A 20892-nucleotide genomic window follows, 5' to 3' on the forward strand; every position below is an offset into this window, starting at 1 on the left:
TGTCTTCCTCTGAGCCCCCTCTTGCTCTGTCTTCCTTGAGATGCAGGACTCGAGCCACATGCGTGTTCCAGGTGCTGACACGCTATAGCTTTGCACAACAGGACGCTGTAACCTGTTTTGTATCAATGCCTCCCTTTTTCTAGCCTGTTTACATGAAACAGCAGATTCAAGCCTCCCACAAGGTTCAAATTCCCAACCCCAAAGCCAGTTAGGTTGGAGCACGGAAAGGAGAGTGTGGGGAAAATACCAGTGCCACTCGTGATTTAGTGTATCACACCCTCTCCCACCCACCATCTGCTCCAGGCCTCCTGAGGGTCTTCCCAAGTTGGCAAGGCAGCGTTAAACTTTATGTGCTCTCATTTGAGGAATAAGGAATTTAAGACAGTAAGTGACTTGTCCAGGGTTACCTGGCCACTAAGTGAAGAACCAGCATGAAACCCAGATCCTTTTGGCCCCCATGTCCAAAGGCTCCCTCTGTGCCCTATCCTGCCTGGATTTGATGCCCAGAGAGGTGGCCCTGGGGGAGAGGTCTTACTCGTGGAGACAGAAGGTCCAGAGGGGAGTGTCTCTTACTATCAAACAGGTGCTCACTGCCTTCCTTGAGCAGGCAGCTGGTGTTGAGTGGGATGAAGAGCTGGGCTCGGAGCGGATCGCCATACAGGTAACTGGGCAGTGCAAAGGGACCCTCCAGAACGGGGACCAACAAAAAGCCGCAGGAAGTGGCTTTGCGATGCCAGCCTTGGACCTGGTGGGAAGCACAGAAACAGTGTCACCTCCAAGTGAACTCAGACAAGAGAAAGTACTTCCCCAGGAGTGAAGCCGCCACCGTGGCAGCTTACATATTGATTGGCATGTTCATTTATTCACGTTCACTGGCTCCAAACAGGTCCTGGGCAGGAAAGAGCACAACTTAAACTCCTCTGACAAATACTTGAAGAACTGTGAGTTAAGCACACAGCTCCTCCTCCCAGCCCAAGCTGCTGCAACTCCAGTTTCTTCTGGAAGGAAGCGATTGGAGAGAACTATTTCTTGCCTCCTAAACAGCCTTCTCATTCTATAGGATGTTGGCGGAAGGTCACAGGATATAAGTTAAGTCCTTCTAAATTTGTCCTTTATCAAAAATTTACGAAGCCCAAAGTATCAAATAGGAAAACAATCCACTCAGCCTGGCTGGAAGGGACATGATGAGGGCGCAAGATGACAGTGGTGGCCTCTGGCCAAAAGCGATAAGCTCTGACCTGGCAGAATGAGAGTCTCTCTCCAGCAAACTCCCAAAAGCTGTCTGTCCGAAGACTCCAAACGAAAGTTAACTGGGGCAGCAAGACAAACCTCCCCAGCAGTACCATTTCCTTAGGGAACAGTGGCGATTTTCTACGTCTTAAGATACTTTTTGAACCAGAAAACTATGTATATTGAAAAAAACAAAACTGATGCATGTGGCTCTGGCATACAGATGAGATTTGTGTCAAATGTTATTTCAAAGGACGCCTGGGTGGCTCAGTCGGTTAAGCGTCTGCCTTTGGCTCAGGTCATGTCCCAGGGTCCTGGGATCGAGTCCCGAGTCGGGCTTCCTGCTCAGCGGAGAGTATGATTCTCCCTCTGCCCCTCCCCTGCTCGTGCTCCCTCTCTCTCTCTCAAATAAATAAAATCTTAAAATATATATATATTTATATATATATATATATTAGTTTGAGCCACATGACTTAAACCAATATGACTACATTAAAAATTGAGGGGGACCACTCTTAGCTTTTTTTTCCCCCAAAACACTCATAACAACAATACATCAACAACAAAAACCAAGATCTCTGTTTGACCAAAATAATTTCTTCTTTCTTTCTTTTTTCTTAAAGATTTTATTTTTAAGTAATCTCTATAGCCAATGCAGGGCCCAAACGCACAACCTTGAGATCTAGAGTCGCGTGCTCTACCGACTGAGCCAGCCATGTGGCCCTGCCCAAAATAATTTCTAAGGCTCTTTTTATTTTATGTAAATTTTAAAATGTCATATTTTAATATAATAAATATTACATATTATAAAATTACATAATAAAATGTTATTTATAACAAATTTGGACACTACCTTAAAATAATAATCTACACTAGAGATTTCTAAAAACTTAACAAAATACCGTTGACCTTGAACAACACAGGAGTTAGGGGCACCAACATCCTATGCAGTCAAAAATCTGAGTATACTTTTGACTCCCCCAAAACTTAACTACTAATAGCTTACTGTTGACCAGAAGCCTTACCAAGAAGATACACAGCTGATTAACATATATTTGTATGTTATGAGTATTATATACTGTAGGCTTACAATAAAGTAAGCTAGAGAAAAGAAAATGTTACTAAGAAAATCATAAGGAAGGGGCGCCTGGGTGGCTCAGATGGTTAAGCGTCTGCCTTTGGCTCAGGTCACGATCCCAGGGTCCTGGGATCGAGCCCCACATCAGGCTCCTGGCTCAGCGAGGAGCCTGCTTCTCCCTCTCCCTCTGCCTCTCTCCCTGCTCGTGCTCTCTCTCTCTCTCTCTGTATCTCTGTGTCTCAAATGAATAAATAAAATTAAAAAAAAAAAAAAGAAAATCATAAGGAAGAAAAAATACATTTACAGTACTGTATTTATATATATTTTAAAAATCCATGTATAAGTGGATCCATGCAGTTCAAACCCGTGTTGTTCAAGGGTCAAAACTGTAATGATAAAGGGATTAGCAGCTTTCATGGGTTTTACATGAATTGGTGTGAAAAGTGTATTTTGAAAAGACAGTTGCTATATTCCCCTGGGGAGATAAATACTCTTCTTCCTGCCAAACTGTGACTATATGTGTGTGTCTATGAATGTTATGGTTGTGTTGTTTGAGATAGGATTATCTGGTAGGTAGGGCTTCCAAGGAGAAGGCTTAGCCTACTGGGTCAGAGGGTTAGTTCTGGCTGGAGGGAGTGGTTATGCCAGTGTTGACTGGCTGGAGCAGAGCCAGTGTCCTCTGTAAGCTGAGCTGGACAGGTGGCTGGGTGTCTTTTCTTTTTTTTTTTAAGTAGGCTCCATCCCCAGCATGGACCACAACACAGGGCTTGAACTCACAACTGTGAGATCGAGATCTGAGTCAAGATCAAGAGTCAGATGCATAACCCACTGAGCCACCCAGGTGTCCCGCTGGACATCTTTTTTGATCTGGACCTTGAAAACATTCCAGTGTTCCAGGGTAGGGGTCCACAGGGGTGCTAATGCCATGCAGAGGCAGACTGGGGCTGGGCAGACGGAAACGCAGACAAATCCCTTCCCCAGGATATCATGCCTTGTGGGACAAAACTAAGCCTCTGAGCCCTGGATAGAAAAACGATACGCTGCCAGCAGATGCTGTGCTCACTCTCTTTGGTCATCTCCTAGCTTTCTGTAAAGTCTTTCTGAACCTTCTGGCTGCTCTCAGCAAGGCAATGGGATGCTTGCGCCAGTGTGGGAGGTGAGCAGGACTCTGTTAAAGCCACAGAAAAACACTCTTCTAAGGCGAAGGGGAGAGTGTATTAAAGGAGTGGCAGACTGCAAAGATGGTTCAAGAAGGCACCTGGAAGATCCTGACAGCCTGGCTAAGGAGGGCTTGTTCTACAGACACTGGACCAGGGATGGGGGTGGCTGGGCTGGCTTCTCAGTGCGAGCACCGAGTGACCTGATTAGACAGACTGGCCAGGCGGACTAGGAGGACGAAAGACAGGTAGAAGACCAATTAAAAGACGGCTCCTCAGCTTTGGCACTCGTGACATCTGGGCTGGTTAACTGTTTGTCCTAGAGGCTGTCCTATGCGATGCATTGTAGGATGATGCACAGCATCCCGGGTATCCACCCCGCTAGACGCCAGTGGCACTCTTCCACCATTTGTGCCAAGTAAAAATGTTTCCAGATATTATCAAATGCTCCAGATATCAAATGCCCCTCTGCCTACGGGGGCAAAATCACACACTCCTCCCACCCCTGTTGAGAGCTAGAGTTAAAGGCAGTGATGTTCACGGATGGGGGATTGATTAAGTAAACAATGATACAAACAAATAGAATATTCTGTAGTCCTTAAAAACAATGAAGCAAAACAAAAACAAAAACACGACAATGAGGCAGATTTATTTATACCGATACTGAGGATATATAAGTAATAGGACAAAACACATTGCAAATACAGCTGACGCTTGAACAACACAGGTTTGAAATGCATGGTCCACTTACATGTGGGTTTTTTTTTTTTTAATAAACAGAGTACTGTAAATGCAATGTCTCTTCCTTATTTTTTTTTTAAAGATTTTTTTTTTTAAATTTATTCATGAGAGACAGAGAGAGAGAGAGAGAGGCAGAGGGAGAAGCAGGCTCCCAAGGAGCAGAGAGCCCGATGCGGGACTCGATCCCAGGACCCTGGGATCATGACCTGAGCCGAAGGCAGACGCTTAACCATCTGAGCCACCCAGGCGCCCTGTCTCTTCCTTATTATTTCCTTAGTAACACTGTCTTCTTTCTAGCTTACTTTATTGTGAGAATACAGTATATAATAAATAGAGCATAGAAAATATGTGTTAATCGACTGTTTATGTAATCTTTAATGCTTCAGGTTAATAATAGGCTATTCGTAGTTAAGTTTTGGGGAAGTCAGAAGCTTTACTTGGATTTCTCACTGCACAGAGAGTCGGCATCCCTAACCCCCCTGCTGTACAAGTGTCAATGTCAGTAGTCCAAGCTACCGTATCTGTTAAAAAGAAAAAAGGTAACAAAGCTTTATATGTGCACATACTCTCTAGAAGTACATTCAACGAAGTGGTAGGGTGGCTGCTTTTATTTAATGATTAAAAAAATGTTTTTTAAGATTTTATTTTTAAGTAACCTCCACACCCAAAATGGGGCTCAAATCCACAACCCTGAGATCAAGAGTTGAGTGTGCTCTACTGACGGAGCCAGCCAGGGGCCCCAGGGGGCTGCCTGTATTTTTTTCTTCAAATTTTTATTTAAATTCTAGTTAGTTAACATATAATGTAATATTGGCTTCCGAAGGAGAATTTAGTGATTCATCACTTACATATAACACCCAGTGCTCAACACAAGTGCCCTCCTTAATACCCATCACCCATTTAGCCCAACCACCACCCACATCCGGGTGGTTGCTTTTAGATGGAAGTCCCCAGGAACAGGGTAAGGGTGGGAGAAGGACTTACTTTCACTCTAGACCAGGGATTCTCAATTGGGGGCAATACTCCTCCTCCCTGGGGACATTTTTGGTTGTCACAAGGCGGGTGTGCTCCTGGCATTTAGGGTAGAGGTCACAGATGTTGCCCAACATCCTACAAAGCACAGGACTGTAGGCAGTCCCCACAATGGAGAATTATCTGTCCCTAGATGTCAAGAGTGCCAAGGCTGAGAAACCCTAATCTAGCTCCTTGTCGACTGTTTGAATTTTTTACTGTGTTTAAATTTTTTTACAAGGCTATTCCAAAGAGTCCAGGTGAAAGGTAATGGGAGCCTGAACTAAAGGGAAAAAAAGGGGACATGAATCTCTACCAAGCACCCGCTGTGCCCCTTGGCAAGTTGAGCCAAGGCCCCGACCACGACACAAGGGAGGAGGCTCTCACCATCTCGAAGAGGACCGCGGCGGTCACGGCCATCCAGTGGAGCTTGATCTCAAAGGCCGCATTCAGGGAGAAGTTGCCATGATAGTAACAGCTGCACCACTCCAGCCGGTCTGTGCGGTTGTTCACGTCCACATCCAGGGTCACGGTCCTCTGCTCTGGGACAGTGGCCGCTGCATCAACACATTGGAGGGGCCCCAGGAAAGAGAGGGAGAAGGAGTGGGATGAGGTGGAAGAACAACCAACCAGGCATCCAGATATAAAAGTCCAGAGTCACCTATTAGAAAATCACAGAAACTTCCTGCAAATCACCTAGTCCAGAGGTCAACCAACTTTTCCTAGAAAGGGCCCAGTAATATGTTGGGTTTTACAGGCTACGTGGTCTCTGTTTCAGCCACTCAACCCTGCCATCACAGTGCGCTCACTAGCAGCCAGAGGTCTATAAATGAATAGGCCGGGCGGTGTTCTAGTAAAACTTTACTTACAAAGCCAGAAGGATTTTTAGGGCAGTAAAACTATTCTGTGTGATACTATCATGGCGGATACATGCCATTACCCATGTGTCAGAACCCAAGTGGATAGTGGGGGAGTTGTGCAGGTGCACAGGCAGGGAGTATATGAAAACCCTGTGTACCTTCCACTCAATTTTGCTGTGAACCTAGAAGTGCTCTAAAAATAAAGTTTATTATAAAAGAAACAAACAGATGGTAGTCCAGATTTGGCTAGTTAAGCCATAGTTTGCCTCGCCCTAATTGGATCCAACTCCTTCATTTACAGATGAGGAAACAGCTGCCCATGGAGGAGAAATGCCTTGACCAAGATCAGAGTCGGAACTTCAGCCAGGCTGAACCCCAGATCTTCCCCCTCCAGTGACCCACAAAGGGATACCACTGGACAGACAGCCCAGACCACAGTAAGGAGGAAGTCTTGCTTTTCTGGTTTCAACCCAGGAAGACAATAGTTCTAGAATCTTTTCTCAAGAAATGAAACCTCACGATGAAGCTCAACACCCTGTTCCATCAACTGTGTGTTGCTCAGATTCCAGGTTGGTATCAAACTAGTTCATTCTATCTGGAACTCTTGCTCAGAAATCCTATTCAACCCAAGATAGGGATGTTTTAAGGATGGGTCAAGTGTCAGTGGCAGTTCCTGACCAGACTAAAGGCCTGAAAGAGGCTCAGAAGTAACGGAAAGATCAGGGCTCTGCTCTGCCTGACTGGGCAGTGCCAGATGTAGGGTTTCTACAGACTATTATCAGCTCCTCATTCTCCCAGCCCCCACGAATCCAAAGGTATCTCTTTATCTGAAGCCATCAGTTTAGTTCTGGGTTTTGCAGGTAGAAGCCCTGGGTGGCTTTTATCACTGACAAGGATAAAACGGCTCTTGAGTCAGTGATTTTAATGAACTTCTGTTGGGAGAGGTAGTGGAGCTACAGCTAAGATGCTGATGGCCCCTGGGGCGGACTGATATTCAGCTGCTGGGTATACAGCTCATGCTCTCAAAACCAGAGCATGCAAAATGGGAAACGTTCTTCCTCTGGAGTTGGAAGATCTATGCTCTGCCATTTAGCCAGGTGCCCCTGAGGGCACTGCTTCAGCTCTCCTGGTTTAGTTCCTCATTTGCAAACTGAGATGGTGCCCACCCAGCTGCTTCCAGGAGGGGTGAGGATCAAGGAAAACATGGCTGCCAGGAGGTCGCAGACTCACCCCTCTTGCCTTCTCCTTTAGCCACCCCACTTGCAACTCTCCTGTTATTCCTTCCTCCCCATTTAAGCTACAAGCTCACCAATGCTCCATCTGAGGCCTGTCCATGACTCCCATGGACACGGCTCAGCTGCCTGGGACACTTCAGGCTAAAGAACATGGTGGCTCCGATGCTAAAAGTCTCATGAGAACTAGTTTCTGTCCCCGCCTTGTGTTCCTGATTCATGGCCAACCACTACACAGTAGCCTTTTACTTAATAGCCCCAGTCAAAGGAAGAAAGCTTTGCTCTCTGGTCTTGGACGGTGTATTCCTCCCCAGGGTGTGGGGGAAAGCCCGGGTCACAAAACAAAGGGCACTTGATAAACACCAGCAGTGACCTCGCCATCTCTCCTTTCCCATCTGGCGTATTCCGTTCAGAACAGGCCGGTCTGAGGAAGCCCAAGGAAGTGTCCTGTTCAGCCAAGTGCTTACAGGCTCAAGAGTCCACTGGCTTTCACTACTTTCGGGGTGAGATTCAGCAGTATGGACACGGCCAGCAGGCTACTGATGTTGGCAAAGGTGTAAGCCCCAGCTGAGCGGCAGCTTTCGGCGGCGAGTTCTCTGAATCACTCCTTAGCTGCATAAGAACAGACTTACTCATGTTGGGACAGTGAGATACAGTGAGTCCCAGTAAATAGGGGCAAACCCAGAGAAGGAGCCGGCTGAGGGTCCTTCACCCGGGTCACAGTGAGGGGGCTAACAATGACCTGGGGAGGGGATCAGTGTCACTGGAGGAGAAGAGACTGCAGTCTCAGGTAGGGCCCCAGGGATCAACACTCACAACCGGAGCTGCTGAGAAACAGGAAGAGAAGTCACAGGAGTGAGTGCCCTGTTGGGGGGAGCTTTCAAGAAGCAGCTGGCTCCCCACTTACAAGGAGTGGGGATGGAAACTGCTCACGCGTCAGGGTCTGGACCGAGGGGCTTGGCAGCCTCTTCTGATCCTGAGATCCAGTGGGGTGATCAAAAAAATGAGCCTGCTTCTCCCTCTCCCTCTGCCTCCATTCCCCCCTGCTTATGCTTTCTGTCAAATAAATAAATAAAATCTTTAAAAAAAAAAAAACGGCTGAGGGGCGCCTGGGTGGCTCAGTCGTTAAGCGTCTGCCTTTGGCTCAGGTCATGATCCCAGGGTCCTGGGATTGAGCCCCACATTGGGCTCCCTGCTCCTCGGGAGGCCTGCTTCTCCCTCTCCCACTCCCCCTGCTTGTGTTCCCTCTCTCACTGTGTCTCTCTCTGTCAAATAAACAAAATCTTTTTAAAAAATAAATAAATAAATAAAAATAAATCAGATTAAAAAAAAAAGGCTGAGAAATCAAAGGTGTGTGAGTGGGCTTAAGGGATGTGGTGCTGCTTCTCCCTGGGTCTCAGATGCCCCTGCAGCGTCACAGCTCAGCGACACAGGATGACATGAGTGGAGAAGGAGGAGTCACCACGGGCCAGGGCAGACAGGATGGGTGGCACCCGTCAGGAATATTAAAAGAGCTTTCTGCTGAGAAAAACAGATTTCCAATTGAGAATCTGAAATGTTTAAAAAGGAACACGTCGAAACAAACAGAAAGGGGAGCAGGTCATAAATGATATACAGGCCTTCTTTCCCCTATAAATCATGTTAATTTTTTTTCTGAGGCAAAAAAAAAAAAACCAACACCGGGGACAGTCCAATTCAAAGACAATTCCTCTTTCTCACTTCAGTAAATGACACAGCGAAAGTCTACATTCTAACCTGAAAAAAAAAAAAAGCTGGGAAGAAGTAGCTCATACCCTAACACAGAGGTCTGAGGGATGTTGCTGGACAGAATGAGCAGTGATAATGTTGTGTCGGGTTTAAAAGGATAAGAAACCCACTTCCTGTGCGAGGGGTGATGGGAAAAGAAGCGGATGAGTGAAATTCTACTACAATCATGGGAGCCCCTAGAAAGCTAATAAAAGGATAGCTTCAAGAAAATATGCAGACACGTGAGATTCTGTCCGGTTCAGAATCAATGCTGACCCCCTAACACCCATGTGCAAACCCCAGGGGAAAGACGCCTGCTTAATAAACTACCTGCTAAAGACATAAATCCTCTCTTCTCCCTTACTCTCCCTCTGTTTTGGACAGATGACTTATTTTTCCATACGCTGCTCCTCTTTAAGTGCAATTTTTCTGACGTGCCTAAGAACCAGAGCTAAACTGAAATGATTTGAATCTCACCTCGAGCTTAGGACTGTGGCGGACAGGAGAGGGTTCTGCCAGCCTGCTGAAGGAGGAGACTTTGGAAATGAGGATGTTCATGCAGAAACTGTCAAGACAGCCTCCAGAACCGGGATGATGACGCAAAGGGGACAGTTCCTAAGCGTTTTCCAGAAGCAGTAACTCTAACCCAGGAGTAAGTGGGGACATTGGGCAACGTCGGGAGGTATTTTGTCACACTGGGTGGTGGGGTGGGGGGTGTGTGTGTGCTACTGGTAACTAGCAGGTAGGGAGTACGTGGCCTCTTTGTTTCCAAAAGACTTCAAGGAGGGACAGAGTTAGAAATGCAACACAAGGAAGAGGGTAAGTCGTGACTACCTGGGGGAAAGAGGAGCCACTCTCTTCACAGTTTTGTCTTCTCCATGCCCCCCTCAGCTCTCACACACAGTGCTGGGCATGCTGGGGTGAGGTTCAAAGCCACATCTGGATCCAAGTGAATCTGAGGATCTGGAAACTATGATGACTATTAACATTTCCATTCTACCAGCTACGTAAGACTTCCAATGAGCTGGGCATTTCCAGGCAAACTAAGTAGAAGGTGGAATTTCCCTGGACTTTGGTCTATGTTACATTTCCTTCCTTCCTTCTAGAGGGTTTTTAGGATCTCTCCAACCTGCCATTGAGGTGAATCTCATGACACTTTACCTAGAGCATGCATTGCCTAAAGACATTTACAGCCCAACCCATCAGTCCAGTCCTTGAGAGCAGAGGTCCAATCTCCTACCAGAGGTCACCACCATTCAATAGTGGGTGGGTACCCCTATCTTGGAGCTGCAGGAACCGAGGAAAGGAGGGAAGACTCTTAATTTATATCCCTTGATGTGGTGAGCACATTTGGGGAGGAAAGGCGGAGAGAAGATTCACGCTCAGCCTCAGTGTTTGGAATGGACAACCTCTAAGATTCCTTCCTCTTTTGACATCCTAGGTCACTAAGGTCCCGGGAAGGCTTCTGGCAGGTACTAAACCAGCAGTGAGCACCAGTTCACATCCCCTGTAGTCTGGGTGCTTCTTGGGAAAAGTGGCCCCATCGTCTATTCTCTCCTATTTGTGCAGGTTTAGCACTGTGCCCTGATTTGAGAGCTCTTGGACACTTGTTCATTGGTTGGGACAATAATGAGCTTGACGCACTCGGTCAGTGGGAGCTATAACAGAAGCCCACTGTGCAGACAGAGTACCAGTATAAAAGGCCCAGTGACTCTAATCCTGGTCCAAGTGATGTTGTCCCCTTGGCTGACTGACCCTCTCCCTCAGCCACCCACCAGCGCATCCCCAGGCCCCATCCGGGCCGAGCATCTACCTAGAAGCGCAGCTGCCTGGCTCCGGCCTCCAAAGCTGCGGCTGAAGGAGCTGTGCCTGCTTGCATAGGAGGCTGGCCGGCTGGGCAGCCAGGGCAAGAGGAAACCAGGAATCTCGGAGTGCAAAAGCTCTTCAGCTACAAAGGCCACCTCAAACCACTTGCGCTGGAAGCTGGCGAAGTCCTCCACGGCCGTCGTGTGCCAGGTGGTGGGCTGCTGCATGGCCACTGGGAAAAGCAAAGGGGAGAGAAAGTGCCCTCAACACAAATGCTTATTTTCTTGCTGATGCAAGGCTGAACCTTGAAAACACGATGCTAAGTGAAAGAAGCCAAACACAACAGGCCACTTAAATGACATATCCAGAATAGGCCAATCCTTAGAGACCAGGGTGGCCAGGGGCAGGAGGGAGAAGGAGTTTGGCAGTGACTGTTAATGGGCACAAGGGTTCCTTCCAGGGTGATGAAAATGATCTGGACCCTAGACAGAGGTGGTGGTGTTTGCACAATACCGGGAACGTATGGAATGCCAGTGAAGTGTTCACGTCAGAATGGTTCATTTTTATGTTGCGTGAACTTTTCTTCCATTAAGAAAGATTTTTTATCTTATTTTTCAGTTTCATACCTCTAATTTCAGAGCAGGTAACAGTAATCAGGTTTTTTGTTTTTTTTTCTCCTTGAAGGTAAATAACTATTAGTCCAAGTGAGAATTCAAGGGGAGAGGCGGCAACGGACACACTAGTCGCTACCAGGAAAAAACCCGCACAGCTCCACTTCCAACACGTTCTTGGATAAAAGAGCATAGCGAGGGGGCACTCGCTGCTTCATCTGATGTATGATTCCCGAAACCCAGAGGCTGAGAAGCCGTTTGTCTGCAGGATGGAGTCACTTCCAGCCAAGGTCCCTGTGGGCTCTGGGTGGACTGGAGCTGTGGCTCTGAATCCTGGGTGTCTCCAGCACCATGTGAGCCAGCTCTGACCTTGCTGGAATGGGTCCCCTCTTGGGAATTATGTTTTCTCAATGAAAGGAAAAAAAAAAGTTAAAATGTATCTTAGAAAACTTGCTAGGACTTGAGTCTTTCTAGGGTAAGAAATGGGAGTCTAGCAAGTAATAAGTGCTGTAAGTTATAGGTAAGAGCCTATCTATACTCAGAACCACCTGCACTGGATGGGGACGGGGGACGGGGCTCTATAATTAAAATTAGTAGCCAAAAAATGGCCCATGGGAATTTCCTTGAACCAGATTCCTTGGCCTCTTGTAGGTTTATCTTCCATCCACACTGTTCTGACCAAGAACATACCATAGCTTTAAGAAATACTCGTCACTCCGGTTCTGCTTAAATTAAGTACAAATGCTCAGGAAGTTGACAGATCTGTCTACTTAGAATACGAAGTCACACAAGGAACTCAAGAAGCACCATCATTTGAAAAAGCAAGCCACCAGGAAAAACACTTGCTCCTGTGGGCAACAGCAGTCGCCTCATCTCTGACCTCGGTCAGGTTCTTTGTCCATGACTATCTTGTAGAAATAGAAGCCGTAGATGAAGGTCCGCCAGACTTCACCAGATGCATGTGTGATGAGCTGTTCTTCCAGCATTTTCTAAAAGGACAGACATTGAAACTTTGAAATTCCTGTGGAGGAACATCTTAGAAGTGCAGCCCTCAGTTCCCTGGAGTCAAGGAAGTGACCGGAACATTGAGGAGACCCTACTCTTCACCCCCCCCATCAGCCATGATGATTGCTCTATGATAAATGCTGCTCCTGAAGTAAATTATATTATACAATGCAAATGCATATTATAGTATCATCAATTATTTCAAACATACAGGGAACTATAAAGACAATCCATGTATACCACCACGCAACTTCAACAAACTTAATATTTTGCTATACTGACTTCAGATCTTTTAATTAAAAGACAAAACAAAATGTTCTGTGGACTCTCCCATGTCCCATTCCTCTTCCTCTCTCACCAGAAATAAATGGTTAGTGTAACATTATTCTCATGCATGTTTTTAATAATTTTATTATACACACATGTATTGATAGAGAATGAGGTATTTTTGTGAGATTTTAAATTTTAAATAAAGGGCGTAATACAATTATCATTTTGTATACTGGATTTTCACTCAACATCCTGCTTTGGACATTTGTCCATGTTGATACATGTCCCTCCAGCTCATGCATTTTAACGGTTGTAGAAGCATTGCATTGTGTGAACAAGGAAATCTGATTCTCAGGGAGATGGGAGTATAAGTAATAGGGCAAAGGCTATGCAAAACTCCCTAAGAGACCCTCAAAGAGAGAACTGATGATTGCATGCTTATTCAAATCAGTTACTGATTTTACGTTTCAGGGATGACACGCCTGCTGGTCAGCAAATGGTACTGATTTCTGTGTGGACAGGATGGTGTGAACCACATCAGCCAACTTGACCTTTCCTATTCTTCTCCTCTCCAGTTTAATTCCAGTTCTGAACAGTGTCATTAAATTTAGCAAGTGTTTTCTAAGTGCCTACCATGTGCCAAACAGCATGGTGATATGGAAATGGGATGATAAGAGGTAGCCCAGGGACGCCTGGGTGGCTCAGTCAGTTAAGTGTCTGCCTTCGGCTCAGGTCATGATCCCAGGGTCCTGGGATTGAGTCCCAAATCGGGCTCCCGGATCAGCAGGGAGCCTGCTTCTCCCTCTGCCTGCCGTTCCCCCGCTTGTGCTCTCTCTCTCTGACAAATAAATAAAATCTTAAAAAAAAAAAGGTAGCCCAGCCCTCAAGGAGCCCAGTCAAGGTGGGAGACAGTGGAATGAGACAGGCAGAATCTTCCTTTTGTTGTGCTAAGTGCTCTGACAGAGCAAGGACAGGGTGCCAGAAAGTCCCTGAGGCAGAAGCTTGGGAGCTGACCAGAGGGAGATGGGGGCTGGAGGTCAGAGGGAAGGCAATCCCTGGAAATCTTACAGACTCCTCCAAGGTTCAAGAGGGCGGACTCCGTCCAGAACGCTTCAGTTCTGATGCGACATTCTGCCAGGTTTTTAAGTCAAGGAAGGTATAGTGTCTTTCAAATCAAGACCTGCGTGTTCATCGACTGCAGACAGGCCTCACACTTACTAAAGGCAGAGCCTCACCAAAACCGGCAGGTCTCATTACTAGAAAGACAGCTGCTTCAGAGACGGGCTCTGGTTTCACAGGGGCCCTGAGCGGACGGTCCCACGGGCCCTGCCCGCGCTGTCTCACCTGCATGATGTCGATAGCCATCGCCTGCGTCTGGACGCCCTCCACGTTGTTCACCAGCCAGTGCACCACCTCCGCACTGATGAAGCAGCATGGCGAGAGGCCCTTCTGTTCCGAGAGCAGCTGGACTCCTGTCCTGAATTGCAACGTGGCGGGCACGGAGCAGGGTTATGTGTGCACGGTGGCAACAAGCAGAAAGAGAACATGAAAAAGGAGGGACTCCCACTAGAGCATTTAATGTCTGAAGGCTCCGCACAGTACAATTTCTCTACACTATTCCTAAACCCACAGAAATCTGCAAGACAGGACAAAAGGAGGTGTTATGGGGGGAAAGGAGAAGAGGAAGGAAGAAGGATCTGACACTTAAGAGAACTACCTATAGCTGTCAAGCATTATACTAGGTAATTTACGTAATTATTTCATTTAAGCCTTAGGCCAAACCTGCGACTTAACCACAAGTATCCCATTTTACAAACAAGGTAATAAAGGCTCAGAGAGGTCAAGTAACTTATGCTGGGTCTCACAGCTGGTGAACAATACAGCCAGCTATGAATCCACCAAATCACACTGTCTGAGCATCTGAGCGTCACTGTGGCTCAGGGCTGTGAGATCCTCCCGCCCTTACACTCCTACATGTGACGAACCACTTACGAGGGGTGTTTCATGGCTTCTAGGATCTCTGTCAGGGTGGAGGATGAGGTTAAGGAGCTTGCTGCCGGCTGCTGAGAGCTGTAAACAGAGTGTCCAGTCAGCAAAGCAAGGGGGTAAGAGCACGAACCTCAGGGACCACTCTCCCTACTTCTTACAGAGCCAGAGGCCAAGGATGACATTGATACTGACGGCGTTCAAGCAAATCCTGGGCAGCTACATCCTAGGGCTATCTCATGGGGGGTTTCCTACTTCCAAAGCATCCACGTTAAGATAAAAAAAAAAAAAAAGAATCAAAGTGGTTTTGTGTCCAAACTTGCTTCCCTTAACAGGCATCTCCCCTTCTAATAACACCTCAACCACTTGAAGAGATCTCCCTGCACAGCTCTGGTTTTACCCCCAAGGCCTTCCCCACCATTTAACCTCACCAGAGAACGCTAGGTAACCTGGTAAGAGCAGGGGAGGCAGAATTCCAGTATCATCACTTGTCAGCCGGAGGGACTCTAGTTTCCTCATCTGAAGACGGGGATGATATTATTCCCATCTCTCGGGGGTGTTGTGAGGCTGTGTGTAGAGCTGATACCCACAAAGCCCCAAATGGTAAACAATACTGAACAATAACAACAACGTCAACTTTTTGAAACTCTGAGACGTTAAAGGTGCAGGTGAAGGTTGAAGAGCTGGGAGGTGTCAGGGTTCGGGTTTGAATCCAGATCTGCCTGTTTCCAGAGCCCAGATCTTTCTTCCGCCTGAGTTCTTCCTCAGTGGTCTGGCAGTACCTTTAAACATGCGTAATACTCAGCAGCTGAGCCCAGATCACTGGGCATGGGACACTCCTAGCAGCCCACCATACCAAACCTGGGGCTTATTCCAGAAGCTCCTCAAGTCCATAAAACCTCTCCCTTTCCTCAGTCTCAGCCCCCTCTTCCTATTTGGAGGGTCCAGGACTCAGTGGAGCATTTCCGAATCTCAGGTTTAAAAAAGCCTGTGAAGACCCCCCCACCCCCCCGCGCAAAAAAGAGAACTTCTTTCTAATGCCTGCGTCCCCACTACAAGAGTCTGAACAAGAGGCTGTCCTATCTGCAGGAACGTCTTCAATGGCAGAGAACTTAGCTCCTCTACACAGCCCATTTCCCAAGGGGCAGTACCAACTGCTGATCAGTTCTTTATCACAAAATGGGACCTGTTCTTTGTCATTTTCGTCATTGGTCCTGATTTGTGTCATTTTTGGTCTTCTCATCTCCAGCCTAAGAATCCCCAGTTTCTCTTTTCTTCCAAAAGCAGAACAAAACCTGCTGCTCAATGAGGAAGCAGAGAAATGCACTCCCTCCCTAGGCAGGCCTTCCAATCTCCACGTCCAGAGCCAAAACTCACAGCCGGGCTTGACAGGGATACGGGCCTGGGGGGACAAAAGAGACTAGAGAAGTCCAGGCTGTCTGCTGCCTATGAAGTGATCCTCATCCCTCCTGGCCAGAGGGAGTCAGGTGCCCTACACCAGATGCAGGTAAAACCGGCAGACCGAGGGACAGAAAGGAAAGTGGGTGGCTGCTGGCTGGGGCCAGCCAGGTGAGCTGCCACGGGGGCCTTCCGCTCTGAGATGAAGGCATGCAGAAGTCACATCTGAGACCATTTCACCAAGGACTGCTCAGTCAGCAGGACAGTGAGGCAACCAGAACAGACTGGGCAGAACATTGTAAGGCTAACACAGCTGGGAAGGAAATCAAAAAGAAGTTTTTCAGGGGCGCCTGGGTGGCTCAGTTGGTTAAGCAACTGCCTTTGGCTCAGGTCATGATCCTGGAGTCCCGGGATCGAGTCCCGTATCGGGCTCCCTGCTCAGCGGGGAGTCTGCTTCTCCCTCTGACCCTCCTTCCTCTCATGCTCTCTGTCTCTCATTCTCTCTCTCAAATAAATAAATAAAATCTTTAAAAAAAAAAAAAAAAGAAGTTTTTCAGATGTGACGAATCGCATTAAAAGCTGGGGCTCTTTCTCAAGTAAATGAGGTCCAAGCAGCTTCTTTTTCCTCTGGATACTCAGGAATAGGAAAAGGACAGCCGTGGTCGGGTACAACCTGCTGCTCATTCATTTCCTCAAGCTGTCGATACTGACGTCCGCAGTCACGCACCAGGTGTCATGCTGGGTGCCAGACTCAACAGGACAGACTGGGTCCTGGCCCCTTTCCCAAAGCCCACTCCTGCACAATGTCTGACACTTTCCTGTGTCTCTGTGGGCACCTGTTAGCTGTCTGGTAAGGCAGGCAGGGCACAGATCCTGAGCCCCATCAAATAGGTGCTGCTAAGACCTGAGTGCCCCGGGCTTCCAGGTAGAACTCATGGCTGAGTCAGAACGTGGGTCTGGGACTCTGGACTCCCAGGCTCCACAGCCTTTGAGACCAGACCATCCCCAGTGCCCAGGAGCATAAGTTCGGTCATTCTGAATCTCACCTGCTGTCACCGGAGTTTGCAGAGGGGAAGCTCTGTTCCCCTGAGTTCTGGGAGTTCCCAAAGGCCTGGCTGTTGCCTCTATCCACAGATTGGCTTGTGCTTACCCCCAAACTGGTGCTGTCCAACACTGGGGTGGCCGTCTGGTCCACAGACACCTGTAGGGGATTTGAAAATGAACAAAAAAAATTGTTTAAGGCTATTTATACACGTGATCCTTCCCATTCCTCTCTCCTTCCCAGTCCCCAGTGGTCCCTGGTGGAAGAGCTAAAGGGGTCCAGCCCAGTCTCATGAATTCCTGCACCCCACACCACGGCTGATAGGAAACCGTCGTTCACAGTGAATCCCCAGAACCAAAGAAATGGCTCCAGCACCTGACTCAAACCACAGATTTACACTAAAGAAAAATCTCCACAGAAATAGTAAGGAAGGCAGAAGCATTCCTGTGAGACTGAGAAGCGGGAGAGAGAGAACACAATTAGAGACAAATGGGTGAATATCCCAGCAAGTGCCCTCCCTCACCATGGCTTACCCTTTGCCACCCCAACCCTCCTTTCCTGTGTCTGTCAGTGGGATAGTCAACCTGCTAAGTGCCCAGGCTCAATCCTCAGAGGCATCTGATAGCTCCCTTCCTTCTCCAGCTTCACGTCTAAAGAGAGGCCTAGTCCTGTGGCCTCGCTCACCTCTGCCGACTCAAATGTATGTCCAAGTCACGCCTGTTCTCCCAGGGGAGGCTGTAACAGTCTCCCACCCGACTCCCCCGACTGCAGCCTCTACCCCTGAAGACCTTACCGGCCAGCCACCTCCATTTTCATCCTGCTAAAAAAACAGCTCTAATCCCATCACTCCGTGACTCTGAAATCTTTCAGGTCTCCCCATGAGCTACCAAACTTGCAGAGCCTTGTGGGTCCAACACAAACAGCCCTGACCTGTGATGGCCCTGCACGGCCCGCCACTCACCCACATACACATTTCCAGCCAAATGAGACCCCGTGTGTTTAATCCCATCTGTGTGTTCCGCCGACCTGAGGTGCCCTTCCCTTCAACCACAGGCTAAAAACCCATCAGTCTTGAGGGCAATTTCAAATGCTGCTCCCTCAGTAAAATGTCTTCTGACTCCACCCCAGCTCCCAAAGGAAAACCATCTCTCTCACTCTCTACTTTGGATCTCTATAACCCCCTCCTGGCAGGTGCCAAATTTTGCTTCATGTAATATTATATCAGTCTCATTCCCTTTAAACGTCTTGGAGCACAGGACTATGACCTGTTCACCTAGAAGGGCTGTACTGTACCTCACAGCAGATATCTGGAGAGACTAGCAAGCCTTTCAGAGCACTCCAGGAAAAATCTTACTCCTAGTCCCTCTTACATGGGGTTCTTAAGTACTTCCGAATGGAGCCTTCCATCACCAAATATTTTGTTGGATGTTGTAAAAGTCACTCCTTCTAAAATGGGGTGTCCCAACCTTGGCAACACTGCCATTAGGGGCTAGATGAGTCTGGGGGGTGGGCGCTGTCCTGTGCCTTATAAGATGTTGAGCAGCATCCCTGGCTTTCACCTACTAGATGCTGGTAACACCAGCCCCCCATCACCACCCCCTATTCCCAGCTGTGACAATTAAAAATACCTCCAGATACAACCAAATGTGCCCTGGGACACAAAGTTGCCCCCAGTTCTTAAAGAACCATTCTCCTACATCAGGCTCAATGATTTGCAAAAAGACCACACAGACTTTGCTAGCACCATAAATACACAGAGAAATGTGGCAAGCAGCAGCTTGCAATTACCAATCACCATCTGTCTCTAACCAGCAAGACTTAGAAACAGGTACTTTACCACAAAATTAAATGAGAAGAAGCTAACTGAGGGGCGTTAGACCCAGCTCTTAGGTCCTACCTTCCAGACCCCTACAGTGGGGTTAACTCTCATCTACAGCACCTGAGAACTGCCCCACCAGCCTAAACTGCCAGAAATTTACATGATTCCTACAGCTTTATTTTAGCAGGAATGTGGTTCAGGAGTTATCCTCTGAATCAGAAATTGGCAAACATTTTTTGTAAAGGAGCAGAGAGCAAATTATTTTAGGCTTTGTGGGCTAGATGGCCCTGTTGAAACTACTCAACTCAGCATGAAGGACAGAGGCAGCCAGACAATGTAAATGAATGGGCGTGGCTCTGTTCCCGTAAGAATTATTTACAAAAGCAGATGGTAGGTCAGATTTGCCCCATAGCTTCCTGACCGCCTGTACTATATCATATGATGTCCATCTTTCAAGAGGCTGCTTAGATCTTAATACCATGAAAGGTTATGCTTCCCCTGAGCAAATGGTTTGCCTTTATCTTATGACCACTCTGAATCCTGGAATAGATATTTCCCACTTTTCTTTGGCTCCCAGAGAGTTCAGGACTGAATTTAGCACAAAACTCTAGATAATTTATAAGACCTCAGATGACGTCCTATCTTATGTTTTTCTTTGCCTATATTTCCCCATTTAGTCACATTTTATTCTGGAGGTTGCATTTACTTCTGTAATGCACCTGAAGTAACTTTCTGGAATAAACAGAAAGCCAAGGAAAGCTGGATAGACAGAAGGGCAGTCTTTGCGCAGAGGCCTAGAAAAGGCAAATAGAGGGAGGTTCTTGGTGTTGGATGCAACTCCATTAAAAAAAAAAAAAAATTATTTTAAAGTAATCCCTACACCCAAAGTCGGGCTCAAACTCACAACCCGGAGATCAAGAGTCACATGCTCCGGTGCATGAGGCGAGCGGAGCCGGAGTCGAGACCAGAGGCCGAACTCGGGATCTGACAAGATGGCTGGGCTGCCCCGCAGGATTATCAAGGAAACCCAGCATTTGCTGGCAGAACCAGTTCCTGGCATTAAAGCAGAACCAGATGAGAGCAACGCCCGTTATTTTCATGTGGTCATTGCTGGCCCCCAGGATTCCCCCTTTGAGGGAGGGACTTTTAAGCTTGAACTATTCCTACCAGAAGAATACCCGATGGCAGCCCCTAAATTACGTTTCATGACCAAAATTTATCATCCTAATGTAGACAAGTTGGGAAGAATATGTTTAGATATTTTGAAAGATAAGTGGTCCCCAGCACTGCAGATCCGCACAGTTCTGCTATCGATCCAGGCTTTGTTAAGTGCTCCCAATCCAGATGATCCATTAGCAAATGATGTAGCGGAGAGGTGGAAGACCAACGAAGCCCAAGCCATAGAAACAGCTAGAGCATGGACTAGGCTATATGCCATGAATAATATATAAAATCGATGTGATCATCAAGTGTGCATCACTTCTCCTGTTCTGCCAAGACTTCTTCCTTTTTTGTTCACATTTAATGGACACAGTCTTAGAAACATTACAGAATAAAAGCCCAGACATCTTCAGTCCTTTGGTGATTAAATGCACATTAGCAAATCTATGTCTTGTCCTGATTCATTGTTGTAAAGCATGAGCAGAGGCTAGAAGTACCATCTGGATTGTTGTGAAACGTTTAAAAGCAGTGGCCCTTCTCTGCTTTTATTCATTTCCCCCATCATGGTTTGAGTATAAAGCACTGTGAATGAAGGTAGTTGTCAGGGTTAGCTGCAGGGGTGTGGGTGTTTTTCTTTATTACTTTTTTTGAGGGGGAGAGGTAGTTTTATTTTAATTTTATGGGCTCCTTTCCCCCTTTTTATGGTGATCTAATTGCATTGGTTAAAAGCAGCTAACCA

At 47.2% G+C, this 20892-nt stretch overlaps 2 protein-coding genes across 2 annotated transcripts in view; one reads left to right on the top strand and one right to left on the bottom strand.

Annotated features, from left to right (window-relative positions):
• The window catches only part of DEPDC5 (DEP domain containing 5, GATOR1 subcomplex subunit), a 125095-nt gene that overhangs the window by 7689 nt on the left and 96514 nt on the right, over positions 1-20892 (bottom strand). Inside the window, exons 34-40 of the mRNA XM_044921246.1 lie at positions 17178-17332; positions 14740-14817; positions 14092-14224; positions 12353-12461; positions 10869-11093; positions 5605-5774; positions 574-745 (exon numbers count right to left, since the gene is read on the bottom strand). Of these exons, the coding sequence (XP_044777181.1) occupies positions 574-745; positions 5605-5774; positions 10869-11093; positions 12353-12461; positions 14092-14224; positions 14740-14817; positions 17178-17332 (1042 nt within the window). The remainder of the gene's footprint in view (positions 1-573; positions 746-5604; positions 5775-10868; positions 11094-12352; positions 12462-14091; positions 14225-14739; positions 14818-17177; positions 17333-20892) is intronic.
• Positions 19985-20443, top strand: LOC110592575 (ubiquitin-conjugating enzyme E2 N-like). The gene has a single exon (XM_021703619.1). It carries the CDS (start codon positions 19985-19987, stop codon positions 20441-20443), a length of 459 nt encoding a protein of 152 aa, XP_021559294.1.

Source organism: Neomonachus schauinslandi, chromosome 14 (genome assembly GCF_002201575.2).
Source record: "Neomonachus schauinslandi chromosome 14, ASM220157v2, whole genome shotgun sequence".
Classification (NCBI taxonomy): domain Eukaryota; kingdom Metazoa; phylum Chordata; class Mammalia; order Carnivora; family Phocidae; genus Neomonachus; species Neomonachus schauinslandi.